Source organism: Macaca nemestrina, chromosome 2, assembly GCF_043159975.1.
Source record: "Macaca nemestrina isolate mMacNem1 chromosome 2, mMacNem.hap1, whole genome shotgun sequence".
Classification (NCBI taxonomy): Eukaryota; Metazoa; Chordata; class Mammalia; order Primates; family Cercopithecidae; genus Macaca; species Macaca nemestrina.
The window spans coordinates 155,852,088-155,876,220 of NC_092126.1; the positions used below are offsets into that span (position 1 = coordinate 155,852,088).

Consider the following 24,133-nt stretch of genomic DNA (forward strand, 5'->3'; position numbering starts at 1 on the left):
CCTGTCTCAGAATCAGGTCTGAATTAATACCCTTCCTCAAAAGAACTCCAGTAGCAAAGTGAAAACAGACGCCCTAGACAATGCCCTTTGAAAAGCCCCAGCAGGGACGACTGGTGACAATGCAGCCCTGGCTCGAAAAGAAACCCTAAGGTTAAAGGTTCACAGAGGCAGAAGAATTACCAAAGTACAAGTTTGTTCAAATTTCCTCCGGCAGATTTAAACAACCAGGGTCAAGCTGAAGATTGCCGGCAAAAACCTATGAGACAACTGAGGCCCTTTGAACTGCATGGAAAAAGGAAAATATACGATCTGGGAGGGATCTATGTTATAGCTTTTAAAAATGTTCTTGAAAGGGTCACCCCTGTTAACTCAAAATCAGAGGGATGTTTGAGAACTGCTTCTCTAAAACAACAGGGCCGCTGGGCCCTCACTGTGTGCGGTGAGCTGCACTGAGGTCGCCGTGTTCCCGGCATTAGTGTGCTGACCCTCTGTGGGCCATGAAATTAACCATCAGCACGGCAGAAATCTGCTATGAGTTAAACTACTTTGCTACGCAAAGTGGCCTGAAAATGAAATATGAGGATTGAATTTCCATTGAAAGATTAACTTGTCTAACCTCAAGGCAGGTTTCCTCCACTGTTGAACTCTATTTGGCCAGTTGTTTAAAGCACCATAAGAGCATGGGTAATTGGTGCAGGCAGTGGGAAATGACCTCTTCATTAATTCATTCATTCCGATATGCATGCACCAAATATTTACTCTGTGCCAAGGCCTGTCCTGGGCCCTTGGACATAGAATTGAATGGTAACAGGTCCCTACCCTCAAATGGATCAAGTCCAGTGGAAAACATAATCCAGTAAACAGAAAAGGGCATAAGATGAGGAGAAAATGAGATCATAGGGGTATGTGTAGGATGTTACGGGCCCTCAAATGAGGGTGACCTTATCTAGACTGAGAACGGTGGACAATGATTCTTCCCAGAAAAGTGCACATAGCCAGAATATGCAGCATGAGAAAGCACGGTCTGTCTGTCCAGAGACCTGCAAGTGGTTCATTCAGCCTGGAGTCCTGAGATCTCAACCCCTCAGGAGGGGCCTCGTCAGCCAGCTAAGAAGTTCAGCCTTTATGCCAGCAGAGAGCAAACAAAGCCTTCTACACAGGGAAGTAGTTTTTAAACACTCTTCTATCCCTATACCTTCTGCAGGGGGTGGAATCAAGGAGACTATGTGAGGGAATGCTGTACTCATCCCGCCAGGAGCTAGCAGAAGCCTGTCTTCAGGTCACAGCTGCGGTGACGGAAAATGCCAGGGCAGAGAGCAAGCAGGAGGGAGAAGGCGTGGTGATGGATCCAGAGGCAGGTGAAGGAGGAGGACACACTGAGGAGCATTTCAAGGGCCACACCTTGGGAGAGTGGAGGTGTCCTTCACTAGGAAGGTGATGAAGCTGAGAGGGTGGAATCTGAGGGCCCGTGGTAGTCATCCCAGGCCAGGATGTCTCAGGAAGGTGACAGTTCTTATAACCAAATCACATGTAGGGGACAGCTCAAACCCAAATCTACAACAGGGACACAGAACCCAGCCATTCCTCAGTCCATCCAGCCCTGCACTGTCAAATACGGCAGCCACTAGCCACCTGTGCCTATTTAAATTTAAATAAATTAAAATTAAATAAAACTAAAATTTCAGTCTTTAGTTACACTAGCCACAGTGCAAGTGCTCCAACAGCCATGAGATTCACGGCTGCCATGTTGGACTGTGCCACTGTAGAACATTCCTATCATCACAGAAAGTTCTGCTGGAAAGTACTGATCAAGTCACTGCAGAAATTTTTTCAGACACTGTTTTTCGCAGCTGAAGTGTCTGTCAGCCCTCTCTGCAACGGCTGGGTGCTGATGGGAAACATGGCGTGCTGCAAGCACCTCAGGGCTCCCTTCCAGTCTTCCTGTGGTCTACTTGTCTGTGAGGTCAGGCAGCAAGTGCTAAAGAAATGGAATCCTTCTTATGTAAAGTCTTTCCTCTCTAGAGCGTAAGTTCTGAAGATCATTTCTGAATGTGCCCTGGATCATCTTTTTAGAACACAGAGAATGCTAAGAACACACACCCGAGGGCCTTTACTGTTCATGGCGAAAGATCCTGAAACTCACCTGGAAATGACCACAAATAGGGCAATTTTTTCCTCAAGTGTCACACCGTCATGTACCTGGGAAGACTGAGCTCTAGTGCCAATGTCAAATGACCAAGGACAACCCACTGATCCTCCGGAGTTCTAAGTAACCCAAATAAATCTATGGTAAAGGATGTAGCCACAAGGCCAAGCAAGGCAAGTTCCTGCTGCCAGACAGGTCAATGCTAACAAATTTCAAGCACTAATTTTAAAAGAAAAAAGTCAGGTTTATCTTTAAGCAGCACCTGTGCATGGCACCAAATAAATATCCTCAGGAAGTAGGTTAGAGACAAAGGAAATTATTTTAGTCTTCCTGAAGGCCTCAAGACAAGAGAGGAATCATCACAACACAAGAGATATGGAAAGAGGGAAAGTCAACTTCTCTCTCAACAGCAAAAGTTGTTTTTTCTCCTGCCAAGAGAGGATCACCCACATTAACTAAGTCCTCCCTACCCACCCAACAAAGGCCACTTCAAAGCAGCAGGAGCCTAATCACACAGCACAAGAAAATAAAAGACCCAATTAACAAAAGACAAAAACTCAAATAATCCAGGGGAGAATAGAAGCAGAAATCTCTATTTTTGACAATTTGATTTATATATAAAGTACTCCTCAGGAGCCACAATTTTCTATGGAAGCAGGCATGTGCTAAGGTCTGAGAGCAGCTCCTGGGTAAAGCCAGGGCCTCTGAAACCAGAGCCTGGCACTGGCTACTTGTGTGCCCTGCAGCAAACTGCCTACTGCTCAGAGCCTCAATTCTAGTAGCTGAGCAATGTAGATGGAAATGCCTCCCTCGGAGACTGGTTGGGAGGATGCAGCAAGAGCCACGGGTCTAGAACAGTGTCCAGCAGACAGCAAGCGTTCTTCAAAAGTCCATTCTTTCCTCTCCCTCCAAGAGGCAGAACTATCCCTTGGCCACTGCTCAGCACTGCCACGTCTGCAACCCCAGAGCCCCATTTTCCCTGCTGATGGTGTCCGCCTTGCCTGCCTGAGGTGTCCTTCCTCTTCTCCCTCGGCCAGCTGGGCCAGAAAGCTGAAGCTGGAATGAGGAGAGGAATGCCAGGCCCTAGGACCACTTGTCACAGCCCTCTCCTCAGACTCACAGGGGAGCTCACTAAAAGCTGCCAGAAGGATCTCCCAGCTTAAAAACCTACCAGTCTTCCTCCCAGAAGAGACTCTCCCAGCTTCTGAGATCTGGTCCTGGCCACCCTCTGGAAGCTTGGCCTGACACCCCGCTCACACTCCAGCCCTCCCTTTGTCTCTGGGTCCTTGTTTACTCTGAGTCCTCTAGCTGGAATGCCTCCCATCTTCTAAAATGTAAAATCTCAACCATCCTTCACAATTCCCACAAGCCAGTTGGACTGGCCTGTGACCCAGTCAACCTGGCCTCACCTCCTTTCACGCCCGCTGTGTGCAAGTGCCAGCCACCCTGACCACTTCCCTTCTTTAGCCAGGGCTGCTCCCATGCCTCTGGACTCTGCTAAGGCTGTTCCCCGGATCTCTCAGTCTGGAAATCCACAAGTCATCCTTCCAGGCCCAGCCGTGTGTCTCCTCCAGCAGGATTCCCTATCTGCCACCCCAGGCAGGTACTCACATCTCTGTGCCCATCTTGATCAAGGCCCTTACCACTCCGCATCTTAAACTGATTGCAGGCACTGCCTGGCTTCCTCCTCCCTACTCGGGACTGTGAGCCCCTTGAAGACAGGCACGACTGTGTATCTGCCCTCACGTCCAAAACAAAGCCAAGCAACATGTATGTGCAGAATCTCTGAGTGAGTAGAGAAAAACAGCAAATGCAGCTCCATCTGGTCCTCTCCCACCATACAAGCTGCCAAAAGCCCTTAAAACAAGGCCTACCAGCCCAAATGTCTCCATGGGCCAGGGACATCAGAGAAAGAAGCAGCAGCCTGAGGAGCACATGCCACACACAATACACGTAAGATGGCAAATTGTACGTTATATGTACTTTACCACAAGTAGAAATCAATAGAAATAGGTTTTTTTACCAAAAAAAAATGCAGTACTGGTTTACACTACAGCGTGAATGAACTTTAAAAGCATATGCTCGCTTTGGGAGGCTGAGGCAGGAGGACAAAAGAATGACAGAAAGGGGAATATGTCTTTGGGCTTAATTTATGGGTTGCTTCCTGGGATGCCTGCCCAAATCCTATTCCAACCTGGATGGAATGATTCCGAAGACAAACCCAAGAGACATGCTGATAGAAAACAAAGGGGATGCTCAGTGAAAAGTTTAAAAGCAATTAATTTTAAATGATTACAGCTTTACCAAAAGCTGTGACTATGATTTCCTTCTGACTTTGATTATAACCTTCCAGCAAAATATTTGCCTCAAGAAGGCAGAGTCTTTGCATTATTTTCTATTCCTAGCATGACTACAAAAATATTCTTTGATTTAACATTTGATATGTTTTGTTCTCAAGGGCAAGCCCCATGAGAAGAAAAATGTACCCCAACAGAATGAAATATGACTACTTGCTTCCATTTTTCTTTCCTGTTGGTTCCTGCTCAAATATTCTGCATTAATTTAAACTCAAGGCTGTCTCTCTGATGTTGTGGTACTCCCACACTGCCACCCAAGCTAAAGCAAAGTCACCCACTGTCCAGCGCCAAGAGAAAGTGCTGCAGACAAAGCTCAACTTGAGTCTCCTGGAGACAGTTAAAGGCACTCCAGCGTATGGAGAGATCAGGTGGGGTCAGAGAGCGATAAGGTACCAGGTAAAACAAGAAAACTTGTACTTGAATAGTGGTACACTTTAGTGCTGACTGAGGCAGGCTTCCTATTGAACTTAAGAGTCTTTGAAGCAAATGAAGGCAAGCAAGTCCAGTGTCAGCCTCAGCTTTAGTTGGTGGTAGAGGATGTCGAAGAAGCAGTACTGGAGAGTAGAATCTTCTAGTTATGGTGTGTACCTTTCAGTGAAGAAGAGAAAGAAACAGCTCTCACTGGATGGGCACAAAGAGACAGGGAACTAAGGCCTGACAGATACTAGGAACTAAAGAAGTAAAGCTGAAGGAAGCATTTCCACTTAGAACTCCTTCAAATATGCCTCAGTATTTTAGGACAAACATACATAATTACCACAATTTCACATAATATATTCCTACACAGATTCTCTTGAAAAGACTAGGGGTAAAGAAAACCAAAAGTGACCTTTGGTTTGTTTGCTTTTGCATTAGAGTAACACCCAAATTCCTCAAGGACACCAAGGCCTACCTGGCCAAGCCCCCAGGATGTTATTTCTGCCTGGAGCAGGTTGCTTTCCTGGAGCAAGATATGTGCAGATGCTTAATGGGTATCATAAAAAAATCTGGTTGAAATTCATTCACACACATGAACCCCTTGTTTCATTTATGAGTCCAGAGAGGGCATCTGCAGAAAGAATGAAGGGCACACACCTCAATAAAATAGATAAAAGGAGAAGAGCCTTCTCTACATGGGCACCAAGAACACAGAAAGCTGGAAAAACAGAAAAGGCAAAGTAGCTTAAGTTTTACAAAGAATGTTCTCCCCAGGCTGCAGAGACAAAAATCTCATAGGCTCTTGGATATTTCTCTCCAAGGAGAGTAACCTGAGTCAGACTTAGAAGTCTTTTGCAGCCCTCCTCAGCTCTGGGCAGGGAGGGCTCAGAGAGGGTCAGAGACACACAGGAGACACTGCTAAAATGGTATGTACAGAAGGCAAGAGGTCCAGGCGACAAGTTGCAGTGCTGTTCATTAACAACCGAAACAAAAGACTGGGAGACAATACACTGTTAATCCTCGCAGCCACCAGAGGACTATAAATTGCCAAGCCAAGATACCAGCATTTTTCAGCCCTCCTCTGTCCTGCCAGAGTTAGATTGAGGATGAGTCTAAGTCCCTCACCCCCACCCAAGTCTTTAAAACATACATTACTGAATCTTTTTGAAGTTGTAACCCTGAAAGATTTATACTCTAAAATGGATTCAAGAATAATACTGCTCTGAACCACTACAGGGGGCTGGAATGGACGGGTACACTTTTTCATTCGCACTGAGAATGCCAGCGTATGGGCTGTGTAGTCAGATCAATGTGGGTTCAAACCTAGTTCTGACACTTATTAACTGGGTTCCCTGACCTCTGAGCCATGGTTTCTTTCATCTGTAAAATGGGAATATCAACTATTACCTCCCAGGAATCATGTGAAAATTAAACAAACAAATCAAAAAAACAGCATACGGACAAGCACTAAATAATGGTAAGTACTATTATCACTGTTAACCCCACAGCACCACTTAGTTTTATCTGTGGCCACATGGATCAAGGGAGATAAACCCCAATTTTCTCTAAGATAGGATTCGTGTGTGTGTGTGTGTGTGTGCGTGCGCGCGCGCACACGCGTGCACACAGTGGAATTAGAGCCAGCTTTAATTTAAGATACATTAAACTTCAGAGATATCATCACAGAACTCAGACAACTGTTAAAATTTCCTTCTCCTGGAGATAACATATTCCACAGGGGGGGTCTAAGTCTTTCACAGTAGCAAGGAACTCTTAACAAGAGCCCAATCTCCCAGGGATGCCAGGTGCAGGTGCAGCAAGAGAAAATCACACCTGCTGCCAGTGGGAATCCCTGCCCAAAAATCCTGCAACTTTCTATCAAAAGCTCAGCCCAGTCATGTCACACACCTGCTTTAACAGGCTTCCAAAGAGCTCCAGGACCCTGAGGAAAAATCTACACTAAGGGCCATTCTCTAGGGTCTGGCCCTGCCAACCCTTCTAGCTTCATCTTTAGCACACCTCCCACACACCACGCCGATTTCCAGCCATGCCTAAATGCTGGCAGTCATCTCTGATGTTGAGACACAATGGCATGTTTAAGGCTCAGAGCCTTGCCCTCGCCCAGGAAAGGTCTCCTTTTCCCATTTGCACCCTATACTCCACCCCCCAACAAAGTCAGTTACTCCTGCTTTTGCCCTTGTGCAAAGAACTCCAGAAGATCACTTTGTACACAGCAGTGTCCTCTCCTGGGTTCTGCTGTAAGCTCCTAAAGGGAGGGACAAAGAACCAACCTGCATAATTCACTACAGGCCAGGCCCTAAGCTAGTTGCCTTCTATCCACTAACCCACAAAGAAGGTTCTCTGCTCACTAAAACTGACTAGCCCAAGAGCTGGTACACAGGCTTCATTCATCCAGAACTTACTGAATACCTATCCTATGCCAGGCTCTGGCCCAAACGCTGAGAACACTGCTGAATGAGACAGATAAGGTTCCTGCTCTGGTCTCATGGAGCTCACACTCTAGCAGAGGACAGACACTCGACAAGTAAACACATGAAGAACATCAGGTAGTGAAAAGGGCTGCTGGAGCAATGAAACAGGGACAAGAGAAAGTATGAGGGGGTGAGGGTTGAAGAGACAACTTTAGATAGGTGGGGCAGGAGAGGCCGCTAAGGAGGTGCCATTCAAGCAGAGACTTAAGGAGCCAGACATACCAAACAGAGGCATCAACAGGTGCAAATATCCTAAGGGAAGCAGCTGCTGGGCCCACTGGAGGAAGAGAAATGAGGCCAGTGTGACTGAAGGTCAGAAGGGGGAGGAGTCGTTGATGGGATCCTTGATGGGATTGGAGGAAAGCAGAGCCAGACCATTGTCCTATCGGCCATAAAGAGGCTGGATTTTACTCCAAGCACAATGAGAACTCACTGGAAAGTCTTGTCAAGTGTAGGGTTGACATGATCTGATGAACACTTGTAAAAGGAGAGCAATGCCCACTGTGCAGAGAATGAATCAGAGGGAGCAGAATAAGCAGGCAGGGGGCAGAACTGTAGAAGTCCAGGTGCCATAAGCCAGGATGGCCTTGGGGGTCATTTCAAGAAGGCAAAGATGCCCATGAGTTTGTGGACCATGAAGTGAACTGAAGGTATTAGCCAGATCCAGGTTAGGGGTGGCAGAGTTAGGTTCCAACACCAGTCCAAGGCACTTTGCTTGGGTTTCCTCATCTGAGAAGTAAGGCTAACTAACACTCCCATCACGCAAGGTGGTTGCATAGATGCAAGTTCCTGGCAACAGGCCTGGGCCAGAGCAGGCACTCAATGGGGAACACTTTCCCTTTACAAGAAAAAATTAGTTTTTTCTCAATTCCCTGAAAAGGAAGGTGGACCTCTGATCTATTCAAGGAAGAATGGTAGCAGCCTTGGTCTCAGCATTCCATTGCACTCAGGTCACATTTTAAGAAGATAAATCTCCCTACTCCGGAGATGAGACAAAAGATGAGCAACAATGTACATACAAAAATAAGTTCTTCTTCTACAGTTTTAGTCTAAAGAAAAAACTTGCCAAATTCTTTGGGGAATTACAATTGGTTATATGGGACCAGGCAAATGCTGAAACTCTTTGCAATATGAAGTTTCCCTATAATTGAAGCACACCTCAAAGATATTGTGCATTCAGTTCCAGACCACTGCAGCACAGTGAATATCACAATAAAGCAAATCAAATTTTTTGGTTTCCCAATTGTATAAAAGTTATGTTTACATGACATTTCGTCAATTAAGTATGCAATAGCAGTATGTCTCAAAAAGCAATAAACATTCCTTAATTTTAAAATACTTCATTGCTAAAAAATGCTAATGATTACTGAATCTTCAGCAAGTCATAATCTTTTCGCTGGTGGAGGGTCTTGCCTCAATGTTGATGGTTGCTGACTGATCAGGGTGGTAGTTGAAGAAGACTGGGGTGACTGTGGCAATTTACTGAAATAAGACAATGAAGTTTGCCACAACAGTTGACTCTTCCTTTTATAAAAATTTATCTGTAGCATGTGAAGCTGTTTGATAGCATTTTACTCACAGAATTGCTCTCAAAACTGGAGTCAGTCCTCTCAAATCTTGCCACTGCTTTATCAACTAAGTTTACATAATATTCTAAATCCTTTGTTGTCATTTCAACAATGTTTACAGCATCTTCACCAGTAGATTCCATCTCAAGAAACCACTTTCTTTGCTCATGCACAAGAAGCAACTCCTCATCCACTCAAGATTGATCATGAGATCTCAACAATTCAGTCACATCCTCAGGCACCACTTCTCATTCTAACTCTCTTGCTATTTCCACCACATTTGCAGTGACTTGCTCCACTGAAGTCTTGAACCCCTCAGTTCAAGACTTAAGGGTTGGAATTCCATAAGGGTTGGAATCAACTTCTTCCAAATTATTGTTAATGTTGATATTTTTACCTCCTCCCATGAATCACAAATGTTCTTTATGGCATCTAGAATGATAAATCCTTTCCAGAAGGTTTTCAATTTACTTTGTCCAGATCCATCAGAGGAATCACTATCTAGAGCAGTTATGGCCTTATAAAACATATTTCTTAAATAACAAGACCTGAAAGTCAAAATTACTCCTTGACCCATACACTGCAGAATGGATGTTGTGTTAGCAAGCATGATAACAAATTAATCTCTTTGTATATCTCCATCAGAGCCATTAGGTGACCAGGTGCATTATCAACAATCAGTAATATTTTGAAAGGAGTCTTTTTTCTAAGCAGTAGGTCTCAACAGTGGGCTTAAAATATTCAGTAAACCATGCTATAAACAGGTGCTGTCATCCAGGCTGTGCTGTGCCATTTCAAGAGCACAGGCTGAGTAAATTCAGCATAATTCTTAAGGGCCCTAGGATTTTTGGAATGGTCAGTGAGCAACGGCTTCAGCTGCATTAGCCCCTAACAAGTCAGCCTGTCCTTTGAAGCTTTGTACCCAATCATTGACTTCTCTGTAGCTATGAAAATCCTACATACTATCTTCTCCATATAAGGCTGTTGCACCTACAGTGAAAATCTGTTTAGTACTCACCCTCATCAATGATCTTAGCTAGATCTCCTGGATAACTTGCTGCAGCTCCTCTATCAGCACTTGTTGCTTCATCTTATACATTTTTTGTTGCTTCATCTTATACATTTATGTTCTGGAGATGGCCTCTTTCCTCAAACCTCATGAACCAACCTCCGTTAGCTTCAAATTTTTCTTCTGCAGCTTTCTTACCTCCCTCAGCCTTCACAGAATTGAAGAGTTAGGGCCTTGCTCTGGATTAGGCTTCAACTTAAGGGAATGTGGTAGCTGGTTTGTTTTTCTATCCAGACCACTAAAACTTTCTTTATAAAAGCAATAGAGCTGTCTTGCTTTCTTATCATCTGTGTGTTCACGACAGTAGCACTTTTAATTTCCTTCAGGAACCTTTCTTTTGCATCCAAACTTGGCTGTTTGGTGTAACAGGCCTTGCTTTCAGCCTATCTCAGCCTTCAACATTGCGTTCGTCACTAAGCTTAAATCACTTCTAACTTTTTATTTAAAGTGAGAGACTTGCAACTCTTCCTTTCCCTTGAACACATAAAGGCTATTAACTGGATGAATTTTAATATTGTTGTGTCTCAGGGAATAGGGAGGCCTGAGGAGAGAGAGACAGACAGGGGAAAAGCCAGGAGGTAGAGCAGTCAGAACACACACAACATTTATTAGGTTTGCTGCCTTACATAAGCATTGTTTGTCGCACTTCAAAATTATAATAGTAACATCAAAGATCACTGATCCCAGATCACCATTAACAGATAACATGTATTTGAAATCAAGTGAAATGTTTGGTGCTTAATATTTGATGAAAAGTTTGAAATATTGTTAAGAATAACCCAAACGTGGCATAGAGACACAAAGTGAGGACATGCTGTTGGACTATCTGCAAAGTACAATCAAGTGAAGCACAATAACATGAGGTATGCACATATGTTGGAAGGGGATGGGGAAACTATAGGGTAACCTGGGGAAGCATGCAAAGTACTCCAGCTTTGGAGTCAGGCAGACCTGGACTGTTTCACTAACCAGCTGCCTCCCTAAGTCCCAATTTTCTCAACTATTAAATGGTAACCACCACGCTCCTTGCAGGGTTTGCCTGGTAAGTAGCAAATACACAAGAAAAGTCAAGCCAATAAATAGTTGTGTGGTTACCACTATCTTCCAGTTGAAGCAAGGTCCAGAATTAGGTTCAAAGGTCATACAGCTAAGGAATAAAGCTAGGCTTCAAGCCCAGTTTTGTCTGACTCCAAAAGTATGTCCTTCACCACTCATCTACCCTATTTACTAGAAAACACTAAAAACTTGCCGTCTCATTTTTTAACCTCTGCCTTCCACCTCCAGTCTGGACTGGCTCAGAGTCCATGTCCTAAAATGTATTTTGATGTGACCAAACAGAATTCAGTTATAAGGGGATGGGGAGGAATGGGTAGAGAATCGTGTGCCCCTTAATATTCACCTGACCGAAACATGGATTGAGGAGAAGACTTTAGATACTGTGACCCTGGGCAAGTCCCTTTACTTCTTCAAACTTCTATTTCCTCTACTGTAAAATGGGGAAATGATCTCAGACTGCCTGTAACATGAAACAGTTGGGAGGTAACAAAGATGAAGTACTATACTTAATAAGCTCATCATTATAGCTGGGACCCAGAATGCCCAGTGACCAATGAGGCCATCTGCCACCAAGCCAATTACCACCTGCCCGATACATATTCCCATGTGTAGCATACAGAATATTGCTGGAAGGAAACACAAGGAAATGGGAATAGAAAGGTAATCGGGCACTGGGGTCAGCAGTAAAAAGTATACTTCTTTAGCTATATACCCTTTTATACCACGTGTTTATATTATCGTATCTTTTTTTCTAAAAATATGTTTAAAGTTCTATCCATATATTTAAGTGGAGTTAATGGGCTTGGAAAAATCATCCACAAAGGTCTAATAATGGTCTTTTCAGCCAGGTGCAGTGGCTCATGCCTGTAATCCCAACACTTGGGAGGCCAAGACAGGTGCATCACAAGGTCGAGATCAAGACCATCCTGGCCAACATGGCGAAACCCCATCTCTACTAAAAATACAAAAACTAGCCAGGCATGGTGGCACACACCTGTAGTTTCAGCTACTCGGGAGGCTGAGGAAGGAGAATCGCTTGAACCTGAGAAGCAGAGGTTGCAGTGAGCCGACATCACACCACTGCACTCCAGCCTGGTAATAGAGCGAGATTCCATCTCAGAAAAAAAAAAAAAAAAAAAATAGTAGTCTTTTCATTTGCAGAGATGGAAGGGGTGCAGAATTTAGGACAGAGGAGTGGGTAAGGGAATGTTTGCCTTATTTGTGATATTCTATTTCTTCACAAGTGGCATATATTCATGTATTACATGCATAATTAAAAATTAAGGGTACCTCTTTGGAGGGCATTTTGGCAGTACCCACCACGACCAAAAACACACATGCCTCTTGCCCCAGCCAGTTAGTTCTATTACCCTACATATATACGAACATACCAAAGACTTCTGTTCTAGAATATTCACTGCAACATGGTTTGCAAATACTGGAAACAACATAAACGTCCATCATTAAAAGATTAGTTTAGAAAATGTTGGTACAGGCCGGGCGTGGTGGCTCATGCCCGTAATCCCAGCACTTTGGGAGGCCAAGGTGGACGAATCATGAAGTCAGGAGTCCATCTGACCAACCTGACCATCATGGTGAAACCCGTCTCTACTAAAAATACAAAAAAATTAGCCGGGCGTGGTGGCGCGCACGTGTAATCCCAGCTACTCAGGAGGCTGAGGCAGGAGAATCGCTTGAACCCAGGAGGCAGAAGTTGCAGTGAGCCGAAATCGTGCCACTGCACTCCAGGCTGGGCGACAGAATGAGACTGTCTCCAAAAAAAAAAAAGAAAAAGAAAATGTTGGTACAAATGTGCAATGGAATCCTATATGTGAGCTTTAAAAAGAATGACGTAGCTTTATGTGTACAGATATGGGGCACTCTCCAGACACAGTGTTGAGTGAAATCGTGTCTAAAAGAAAGACGGAAAGAGGGATTTATACATATACAGAGATATGCTTGTATTGACATGGAGCCTTTCTGAAATGATATACAAAAACTGGTAGCAGCGGTTCGCTCTAGGAATGGTAATCAGGAGATCAAAGGACAGGTGAATGGAGACAGCCTTTGTATGCATACCCTTTTTGTAGCTTTTGAGTTTTCTTATTTTGAGTTTTCTTTACTTGACCATGTATGATAAACACATTTGGTAGGAATTTTTTGAATTTTTTTTTTTTTTTTTTTTTTTTTTTTTTTAAGGAAAGCACCTTGCAGCTCGGTAGTGCTGGATGGGAAAAGCTTCCATATCAGCTGGCCTTGAGTTCGAATCTCAAAGCCTCCGCTCGCTTGCTGCGGGGCCCTGGGCAAGTCACGTCCGCCTCTTGGGGCCTCAGGGGCCCCACCAATGAGGTGGGGCGATTTCCCTTCCCGGCATAGGCTCGAGAGAATTCGGACACGGAGCCCGGCCGCTCCGCCCGCGTCCCTGAGCCCGGCTCCCGCCCCGGCCCGCGCTCACCGCCGATGATGGTCCGGATGAGGGAGGCGTGCCCGGGGCAGTCGACCAGCGTGACCTGAAGCAGTGGCTCGCCGGCCTCGGGCTCGGCCTCGGGCGCTGCCTGGAACTCGGGCAAAGACGACCGCAGGCGCGCGGGCAGCGGCACCGAGAAGCAAGAGAAGCCCAGGTCTAGCGTGATGCCGCGCTCGCGGCTCTGCGGCTGCTTGTCAAAGGCGGCAGTGGAGGCTGTGGTGCTTAGCGCCCGCGCCAGCGCCGTCTTGCCGCTGTCGATGTGGCCCAGCACGCCCACGTTCACGTTAACTCGCCGCCCTGCCATGCTGCCGCCGCCGCAGCCGCCTCGGACACCCGCCCGGCCCGCCCCTCACCTCCCTCGGTAGTCGCCGCGGTCCGGCCCGTTAAGTTGCCCCCCCCGCAACCGGCGCGCCGTGCACACCCGTTCCGTCCCTGAAGCGTCCGCCCTCCCGAGGCTCACGGGCACCGCCAGGTGTGGTGCCCCGGGTGGATGGTCTAGGAACGGGGAGGTCACCGCAGGCAAGGTTGCTCTCTCACATAGCTTCTGCTGCCTGAAGCCTCCAAGAGCCCGAGATGGAGGGATCCTTCTGAGAAGTGAAGCCATTGGACTTCCTGGGTAAGTGGAGACTTAGAAAACGTTTCTGTAGCTAGCAGGAGGATTGTAAAATGCACCAATCATCACTCTGTAAAACGCACCAATCAGCAGGATCCTAAAAGTAGCCAATCAAAGGGAGGATTGAAAAAAGGGCACTCTGATAGGACAAAAATGGAACATGGGCGTGTACAAATAAGGGAATAAAAACTGGCCACTCCCACCAGCAGTGGCAACCCTCTAGGGTCCCCTTCCACACCCTGGAAGCATTTTGCTCTTCACAGTAAATCTTGCTGCTGCTCACTCTTTGGGTACGTGCCATCTTTAAGAGCTGTAACACTCATGGCGAAGGTCCACGGCTCCATTCTTGAAGTCAGCGAGACTATGAACCCACTGGAAGAAACCAACTCCGGACACGCTTCCAATCATTCATGCATTGCAGCAAGCTCTTACCAAGTGCCTGATGGGTACTGCTGGGCTACAGTGCCTGCTAACATTACATTCTAGGTGGTGAGGGCTAAGTCAAACAATAAAGCCTGAACCAGACCATTTCAGAGAGCGAGAAGTTCCCTAGGGAAAATAAAAGCTGAGATAAAAAAGAGCGGGAGAGGGAGGATGGACAGCTATGGGTCAGGGAAGATATCTCGGAGTTGCTGTTTGAGTTGAAACTCCAGTGTTGAAAAGAGCCAACCATGGGAAAAGACTGTTTGAAGATGCAAGAGGACAACATTTGAAGATGGAAGAGGACAACATTATCTCTGACTCAGAAATTCCCACCCCAAGAGTCTGTAGCCTGGGCATAGGAGAGGCCACAAACCTCTAAATTGAACACACAATGAATGTGTTGTGATATGCTCTTGCTAGAGAGAGGGTCCACAACTCTCACTAGATTATGAAGCGTCTAGAACCACAAAAAGGGTTGTCAGCCACAGTCACCAACCAGAGGTCACAAACCTAAGTCTCTCCTCTGGCCAGGTGGTGGGTAAATCAAAGAAGAGAAGTTAACAGAGTCTAAGATGACAGGGAGTGGTGGGGACCTGGGAAAACTGGAGAACCGTTTTCCTGTGCAAAGAGGGAAGCCACTGCTCAGCCTCAGCCAATGATACCAGGCAGGAATGGTAGCCCAACGTTGCCTCATCCTTCCATTTTTCTGGAGAAGAGAGTGTTTCTGTAACACTGTGGCGGTGGAGCACAAAGTCACTGAATCTTACTTTTGCCCTGTGTGATGAGCCAGGCCATGTGCTGATGTATTCATGCTTGCAGTAACTGCCTCCTTCGTTCCACCACTCTGCACTAGGAACAGAGTCCATGTCATAGACTGAATTGTGTCCCTCTCAAATTCATATGTTGGCACCCTGACCCGCAGTGTGATGGTATTTGGAGATGGGACCTTTAGGAGGTTAGATGAGATCATGAGAGTGGATCCTTGTGATGGGATTAGTGTCCTTACAAGAAGAGAACAGAAACTTTGTTTCCATTTTTCCATCTTGCAAATAGGGAACAGTAAAAATACGTCTTCCATTTTAAAAATCTAGTAGTAAAAGCAGTAAACATATTTAAAAGGGAGGGTTAGTAAATAGGTAATAAGAGCTTTAGAGGCTTTATGTACCTCTGAGAAACATTTCAACTAACAAAAGATTTTGTAGAGGGCCTGGCTTCAAATAAACCTCATTTCTTACCTCTGTTTTAAACAGAATCCTGAAATGGTAATGAAAAGAAAAAAGGTTTGGCTGAGTGTGATGGTTGATGCCTGTAATCCCAGCACTTTGGGAGGCTGAGGCAGGCAGATCACTTGAGGTCAGGAGTTCGAGACCATCCTGGCCAACATGGCGAAACTCTGTCTCTACTAAAAATACAAAAATTAGCCTGGAGTGGTGGCAGGCACCTGTAATCCCAGCTACTCAGGAGGCTGAGGCAGGAACATGGCTTGAACCCGGAGGGTGGAGGTTGCAGTGAGCCAAGATTGCACTACTGCACTCCACCCTGGGAGATGAGCAAAACTCCATCTCAAAAAAAAAAAAAAAGAAAGAAAAAAGGTTTGTGTTTTAACCCTTTAATGTATTGTTCTCACAGACTCAATAGTGAACTTCATGCATTGACCTCTGAAGTATTGGTTGAAACTTGGGACAATGCTAAGCCTTGGGAGATGCAGTTTCTACTCTCGAGATGCCCACAGTCGAATATGAAAATGGGAGGGGGACAGTCGATATAATAATCTGGTATTTACAAGGCAGAGAAGTGCAGGTTTTGAGTGGGAGTGAGCTGTGGGCATGGGGGATGTGGTCAAGACACTTCTTAAAGGTAGTGACACCTAATCTAAACTGGAATAAAGTGCAGAAGCAGAGGGAGCTGCCTAGCAAAAGTTGGAAGGGGTGTGATAGCATGGGATAGGGGCACTGAACATGGCAGGGAAGGGAAGTGATAAGAGTGGAATTGAAGGGGAGACTTCAAAGTTACTGTCCCAGGGCAAAACTAATCTGAACAAGACTAGAGGGTGCTTCTGAGGGGTAAGGGATTGGTGGCGGTTGACTGGAAAAGGGCTTAAAGGCCTTTTCTGGGGTATGGGTATGGTCTATATCTTGACAGAGGTTTGGGTTTAGTGAATATACACTTAAGATTTGTGCACTTTACCGTATGGAAAATTTATATGAAAAGAAAAAACTATTAACAAATATTGAACTCTAGTTGACAGTACATGTACTAGAGTGTTCAGGGGAGTGTACTGGTTCTGTACCTTACTTTAAAATGCATCTGAAAACCTAGATGAATTGATGGGTAGCTAGAGGGATGGCTCGATGGCCATATGCATGATAAACAAATGTTATTGGCAGAATTCATGTGATGGATATATGGGTGATCCATGTAAAATTATTTAAACATTGCTATACTTTTGAACATTTTCATAATATAATAAAATATTGGGAAAGAATGAAACAATCCTCTAAACTAAAAAAAAAAAAAAAAAGAAGTTTCTGTCCTACAATCTCTTATCCATAGTATTTCTAAAATCTAAAAAGCTCTGAAAACAGCAAGTTTTCTGGAACTTTTTGTCAGTAAACCATGACCTGAACTGAGAGGAGGCTAGCTGTAGCTATGTAACTGCTTTTCACAAGCATGCTCATATTTCACTGCAGATGTTTGACTGCGATGTGCTGCCCATACTCCACTGAGGGAGTCATATGGTATATAGTTTATCCTCTGTATTGCCTCTCAGAAATCTGAAAAATTCCGAATTCTGAGAAACACTTGGTCTCAGGAGCTTCAGGTAAGAGGCTAGAGTCTCATAAAGATTTTTCAGTGACAAGATTTTGTGACTAATTGGATGCGCAATGGGGGAGAAGGAGGACGCTGGGACGATCTCTAAATTTCTAGCTATAGACCTTCATTTTTTCATTTTTCATTATTCAGTCTTGTGATGGTTAATACTGAGTGTCAACTTGATCAGGCTGAAGGATACAAAGTATTGATCCTGGGTGTGTCTGTGAGGGGTTGCCAAAAGAGATTAACATTTGAGTCAGTGGCCTGGGAAAGACCAGATTAAGACCCACCCTTAATCTGGGGGGGCGCAATCTAATCAGCTGCCATCGCAGCTAGAATATAAGCAGGCAGAAAATGTGAAAAGAGAGACTGACCTAGCCTCCCAGACTTCATCTTTCTCCTGTGCTGGATGCTTCCTGCTCTTGAACATCAGACTCCAAGTTCTTCAGTTTTGGAACTCGGACTGGCTCTCCTTGCTCCTCAGCCTGCAGATGGCCTATTGTGGGACATTGTGATCACGTGAGCCAATATTTAATAAACTCCCACATATATATATATGTGTGTGTGTGTGTGTGTGTGTGTGTATATATATATATATATGGGATTCTCTAGAGGGACAGAACTAATGGAATATGTGTATATATATTCCACATGTCCATGGCTAAGAAGCACAGAGCTGCTCACTATATATATGTTATATATATATATGTTTAAAAAATAGAGAGCCACTCATTATATATATAATATATAGAGAGCCGCTCATTATGTATATGTATAATGGAATATATATATGTTTATTCCAAGATGGAAGAGGACAACATTATCTCTGACTCAGAAATTCTCACCCTGAGAGTCTGTAGCCTGGGCTTAGGATATATATATGTGTGTATATATACACACACACATGCACACACACACACACACATATATATATATTCTGTATATATTCCATTCGTTCTGTCCCTCTAGAGAATCCTGACTAATACAAATCTTCTAACAAATATTGATTGAACACCTGCTGTGTGGCAGATATGATATTTTGGAGGGATACAACGATGGATGAATAAGGCAAATAACGATGAAGTGTTTTGGGAGAGACAAGGCAGCATTGCTGAGAGTTACTGGTGCAAGGGAGGAGGATGCTCATTAAGGGAGAGGCATTTGAGCTGACAAAGATGCAGGAGAAGGGCCAGGCTGCACAGAACCTAGGGAAATTTATGAAAAAACGTGCTGCACAGAGGAAACAGTAGGCTCAGAGACAACAGCAACCGGAGCCAGGTGGCACGTGGCGAGGTGGGGCTGAAGAGAAGAAGCTGCATGCTAAGCATATCCTGAAAATGTCTTTCAGAGTATGGTTTAGTCTGGTGGTGTGGCCTTCTGAAGCATCAAAGGCAGAAGCTCTGGAAAGCTGGCCAGAGGCCAAAGCCAGACTTCCCCAGAAAACAGGATCTCACCAATGCTGAGATTGGTGTTGCAACATCACCCAAGTCTCCCTCCCTGTGAGGGCTCTGGTTGTGTGGCTGGCCCAAGAGTCTCAGAAACAGAATGCCCTTGAGACAAACCATTGAGACTCACTCCTTCTTCCAGACAGTTACTCTGGAAGCATTTAAGGCCCCAGCCTCTTGTCCTCTTGGGCCCCAAGGAGAGTAGTCTTCATGAAAAGGCATGTTCTAGTACCAAGTATTTCTTTTCTATATTGTATGTAGTAGCCAAATATTATAAACAAAGTAAATGTCCTTAAAAAGAATAATTATGGTAAGTTTGAAATTATATGAAGACAAAGACCAGGCATAGTGGCTTACATCTGTAATCCCAGCACTTTGAGAGGCCAAGGCGGGCAGATCATTTGAGACCAGAAGTTCGGGACCAGCCTGGCCAACATGGCAAAACCCTGTCTCTACTAAAAACACAAAAATTAGCCAGACGTGGTGGTGCTTGCCTGTAATCCCAACTACTCGGGAGGCTGAGGCACGAGAATCACTTGAACCAGGAGGCAGAGGTTGCAGTGAGCCGAGATCGCACCACTGCACTCCAGCCTAGGCGACAGAGTCTTGCTCTGTCTCAAAAAAAAAAGAAAGAAAGAAATTATATCAGGACACAAATCTACCAAAAATCATAATTTAAAAGAAGAGGAGTGTATGGCAGTCTAGACTGGCCCTGAGTTGCTCATCGTTGGGTAATGGGTCTTGGGGGTTCATTATTCTGTCTACATTTTTGATATGTTCAAAGTTTCCCATGATAAAAAACTGTAAATAGAAAAAGAGAGATCGTGGTCTGTCTATACTGTGGAATATGATACAGACTTTGAAATGAACAAAGAAGCTGTTTGTATACTACTTGGGAACAATCTCTAAGATATATTGGTAACAGAAAAAATAGGGTGCACACTAGTGTGTATAGCATGTTTGCACTTATGAAAAATGCACTCTCTCTATATATGTGCTTGTACAAGTATAGAATAGCCCTACAAGGATACATAAGATATGGATAACAGCAGACACAAGAAGGTTCCAGGGCTCAGCCCTCCAATTTTCTCTCTATATATTTACTCCCTGGTGATGTCTATGTCTCTTGGCATTACAAGCCATTGACTCCCAAATTCAGGTTCTGTGTGTGAGGCTGCAGCTAGGAGCCTCCCCCTCCTAATTGCAGGCTCACATACACAACCTGAATGTGTAATAGGCATCTCAAACTTACATGTCAAGGTCAGAATTTCTGGTTTTACCCTCCACTCCACTCCACTCCACTCCCATCACAGTGAATGAGAACCGCATCCTCCCAATTGTTTAAGCAGCAAACTGTGGCTCAGTTCTTGACTCCTCTCTTTCTTTCATACTCCACATCCAATTCACTGAAAAATTATGTTGGTTTACCCTTAGAATCCAACCCCCTCTGAACATCTCTACCATCAGCACTTGATCTAAGCCATCATCTCTTACCTGGATTACCGCAGCAGTAAAATTCACCCTTGTTGGTGTATGGCTCTATGAGCTTTGGCCAGTGCATAAAATCAGGTAATCACCATCACAATCAAGATACAAAACAGACTTATAACCCTCAAAAAAAAAAAAAGAAGGAAAGAAAGAAAAAAACCCTTTGTGATCAACCCCTCCTACTCCTTTAACCTCTGGCAGCTACTTATCTATGTTCTCTGTCTCTACAAGCTTTGCTTTTTCCAGAACATTATATAAGTGGAAGCATACAGTAGGTAACCTTTGGAGTCCAGCTTCTTTCACTTAGCATAATGCATTTGAGATTTATCCATGTTGTTGTGTGTGACTGCAGTGTGTGATCCTTTTTATCACTGTGTAGTATTACATTGTATGGATGGATCATCATTTGGTTGCCCAGTCACCTGTTGAAGGCCATTTGGGTTGTTTCTAGGTTTTGGCTATTATAAAGCTGTTCTAAAGACTCATGTATAAGTTTCTATGTGAACATAAGTTTTACTCGGGTAAATACTAAAAGTGAGATTGTTAGGTCATATGGCTAGTGGGTTTTAACTTTATAAGAAACTGCTAAACTGTTTTCCAGAGTGGCTATATCATTTTACATTCCTGCAGCAATGTATAAGAGTTTCAATTGCTCAGCATCATCAATTGTAGTTGGTATTGTTGAGTGTCTTGTTTTTGTTTTTGTTTTAGAGATGGGGTCTCACTCTGTCGCCCAGGCTGGAGTGCAGTGGCACAATCATAGCTCACTGCAGTCTCAAACTCCTGGGCTCAAACTGTCCTCCCATCCCAGCCTCCTGGGTAGCCCAGCCAATTTTTAAAATTTTTTGTAAAGATGGAGTCTCGCTATGTTACCTAGGCTTTTTTGTTTTTAACTTTAGCTTTTCTTGTAGGATGTGGTGGCTCATGCCTATAATTGCAGCACTTTGGGAGGCCAAGGTGGGAAGATCATTTGAGCCCAGGAGTTGGAGACCAGCCTGGGAAACACAGTAGGGCTCCATCTCTACAAAAAATACAAAAATTAGCCGGGCATGGTGGCACATGCCTGTGGTCTCAGCTACTCGAGAGGCTGAGGTGCGCGGATCTCCTGACCCCAGGAGGTCAAGGCTGCAGTGAGCCATGATCGTGCCACCACCCCAGCCTGGGCAACAGAGCAAAACCTTGTCTCAATAGCAATTGTAATGTTGTCCTTTCCAATAGGTGTGTTGTGGTATCTCATCGTGGTTTTAATTTACTGAAGCCGTTCTTTTACTAGGACTCCCTGCATCTGCTCTTGTTCTCCTACAGCCTGTTCTGCTTACAGAAGCTGGAGTGAGCCTTTGTCTCTTCATCTCACTTGGAGGAAGAGCCACAGTCCTTACAGCAGCACAGTGGCAGGCAAATGGGGCCATGCACACGCATAGAGACACACACACACACGTGCGCGCACACACACAGATGCAGGCACACAGACACACGGACACACACGTGCAGATGCACAGAGACACACAGATGTATGGACACACGTGTGCACAGCGGCAGGCAAATGAGGCCATGCACACGCACAGAGACATACATGCGTGCACACACACAGAGATGCATGCGCACACACATGCACACACATGAGACACACATGCACACATGCACGCACACACACATGCACACAGCGGCAGGCAAATGGGGCCATGCACACACGTAAAGACACATAGACGCACATGCACACACCCATGCACACGCACAGAGATACACAGACGCACACACACACGTGCACAGCAGCAGGCAAATGGGACCATGCGTAAGCACAGAGACACACACGCACGCACACATGCACATGCACACACACAGACACACGCACATGCACAGAGACACACACACGCACACATACACACACCATGCTACCTTCCTGAACTCATCTCCTGTTTTCTTCTGGCTCCAGCCACACTAGCCCCCTTGCTGTTACTCAAAACCCCCAAGCAAGGACCAGAGCATTTTTCTCCCAAACCTCTAAACAGCTCACCCCTCACCTCCTCCAGGTTCAACTGTCATGTCCTGCATGAGCCCTGCCCTGGACAGCCTCTCTAAAAGTACAGTCCCCTCCCTACTCCTGATCCCACTTATCCTGCTCCAGTTTTTCCTTTGCACATATCACCTTTGAACATACGTGTATGGTTTATTTCCTTATTATGTTCATTCCTCATTATCTGTCTCCCCCTGGGTTTAGCACAGTGCATATAGGTGGTGCTCAATAAATGTTATCTCCAGGGAGGGGAACAGGTGGGCTGGAGGGAAGACGGGAAGACATTTTACTTGAAATACATTGGCATTTTTTGAATTTTAACTCATGTGAAAGTATTACCTATTCAAGAAATACATTTTTCAAAATTCTAAAAAATGTCCTAAAGGCACCAGTGGGACTAAGTTTCCTTAGTTTGTATCCCCAAGGGAAGAGTTACAAATGCTTTATCACTGTCCCCTGTGGACAGACTGACTCCTCACCCCACCCCAGCCCACCCCGCCATGCTCCTCTCTGTTTCTTTCCCTGTGTCTGGTGACCTTGAACCTGTGCAATCCTGCACACACACCGTGCTCATCCACCCCACCCCAACACTCGCCCGCGGTCTACTTCCTTGGACTGGCACGCCCTCTGGAAGCTTCCTTGAACCTCCAGGGACTGGACTGGTTACCTCCATGTCATGTTCTGCACAGTCATGCTTTTTGAGGACAAGTGACAGAAACTCACAGTGAAACTGACTTAAGCAAAAAAGGGAACATGCTGGCCCATGGTATAGTGAAAAGCACAGACACTGCTTGTGTCCAGTCCTGCTCCCACCAGCTGGAAATTGTGGAGCCTTGGGCACATTACAAAACTGCTTTGTGCCTCAGTTTCTTCATTTGTCAAAAGGGGCATAATACTTCCTAACTCACAGGGTAGTGACGATTATATGAATTGGTATGTCTATAGCACTCAGAGCAATTCCTGGTATATTAATAAGTGCTATATCAGTGTTTGTGAATTTAAATAAATAAACCTAGCTAAAAAGTCTGGGGGAAGAGCTTGCTTCATCCAGGGGCTCAGATGACAACATGAGGACACTGACTTTGTCTCTTTCTCTCCGTTCCTCCTTCCTCTGAGTTGTCTCCATTCCCAGACAGGCTCCCCCCTCACAATGACAAAGTAGCTGTCAGCAGCACCACAAAGTCCCCAAATCAAGTCTCCTTGACCCTGATGAAGTCATGTGCCCCTGCACCAAGAGAGAAATCCAGTGCTTTGCCTAGCCAGGTGTGGGTCATAAGCCCACCCCAAGAACGGGGATAAGGAGGAACCAGGGGATCCCCTACAGGAAATGGAGAGCTATTCCCAGCAAAATGCAGGTTGCTTCACGCCTCCTATAGTGTACTTTGTTTCTGTCCTACCTCCCTCCCACTAAGCCAAGTTTGCTTTACACCAGGCAGGTACTCCAGAGCTCTTCCCCTTCCTGGTAGCTGAGCATGCCTAGAGAGCAAGGGCCTCACCTTGCACATCTTTGATAGCTCTGGGCCTGGCACACGCAAAACCCCACATCTGCTTCTTGAATGCACTCACCCCCAAACCTCTAGCCCACGAAGACATCCTCCTCTGCAAAAGACTCCCTGGGCCCCCTACAGTTCCACAGGCTGGACACAGTCCCTGGGAAAATTAGTGACGGGAAACAGCCTGCAGAACTGCGATTATTTGGGATTTGTTCTTCATGTTAATGCGATGCTGGTTCCTTTCTGTTTCTTTAATGCCATTTTGTACTAA

General features: G+C 45.2%; 2 protein-coding genes across 5 annotated transcripts in view; one reads left to right on the plus strand and one right to left on the minus strand.

Moving 5' to 3' along the window:
• Positions 1–13,876, minus strand: part of LOC105477799 (eukaryotic elongation factor, selenocysteine-tRNA specific) — a 250,268-nt gene extending 236,392 nt beyond the window's left edge. For all 4 annotated transcript variants that reach the window (XM_011734591.3, XM_011734590.3, XM_011734589.3 and 1 more), the window contains exon 1: positions 13,561–13,876. In XM_011734591.3, coding sequence (XP_011732893.2) covers positions 13,561–13,876 — 316 coding nt within the window. The remainder of the gene's footprint in view (positions 1–13,560) is intronic.
• Positions 13,877–13,891: 15 nt separating this feature from the next.
• LOC105477798 (RuvB like AAA ATPase 1) overlaps positions 13,892–24,133 on the plus strand; it is an 80,173-nt gene continuing 69,931 nt past the window's right edge. The window contains exon 1 of the mRNA XM_011734587.3: positions 13,892–14,188. The gene's annotated coding sequence lies outside the window, so the exon portion shown is untranslated. The remainder of the gene's footprint in view (positions 14,189–24,133) is intronic.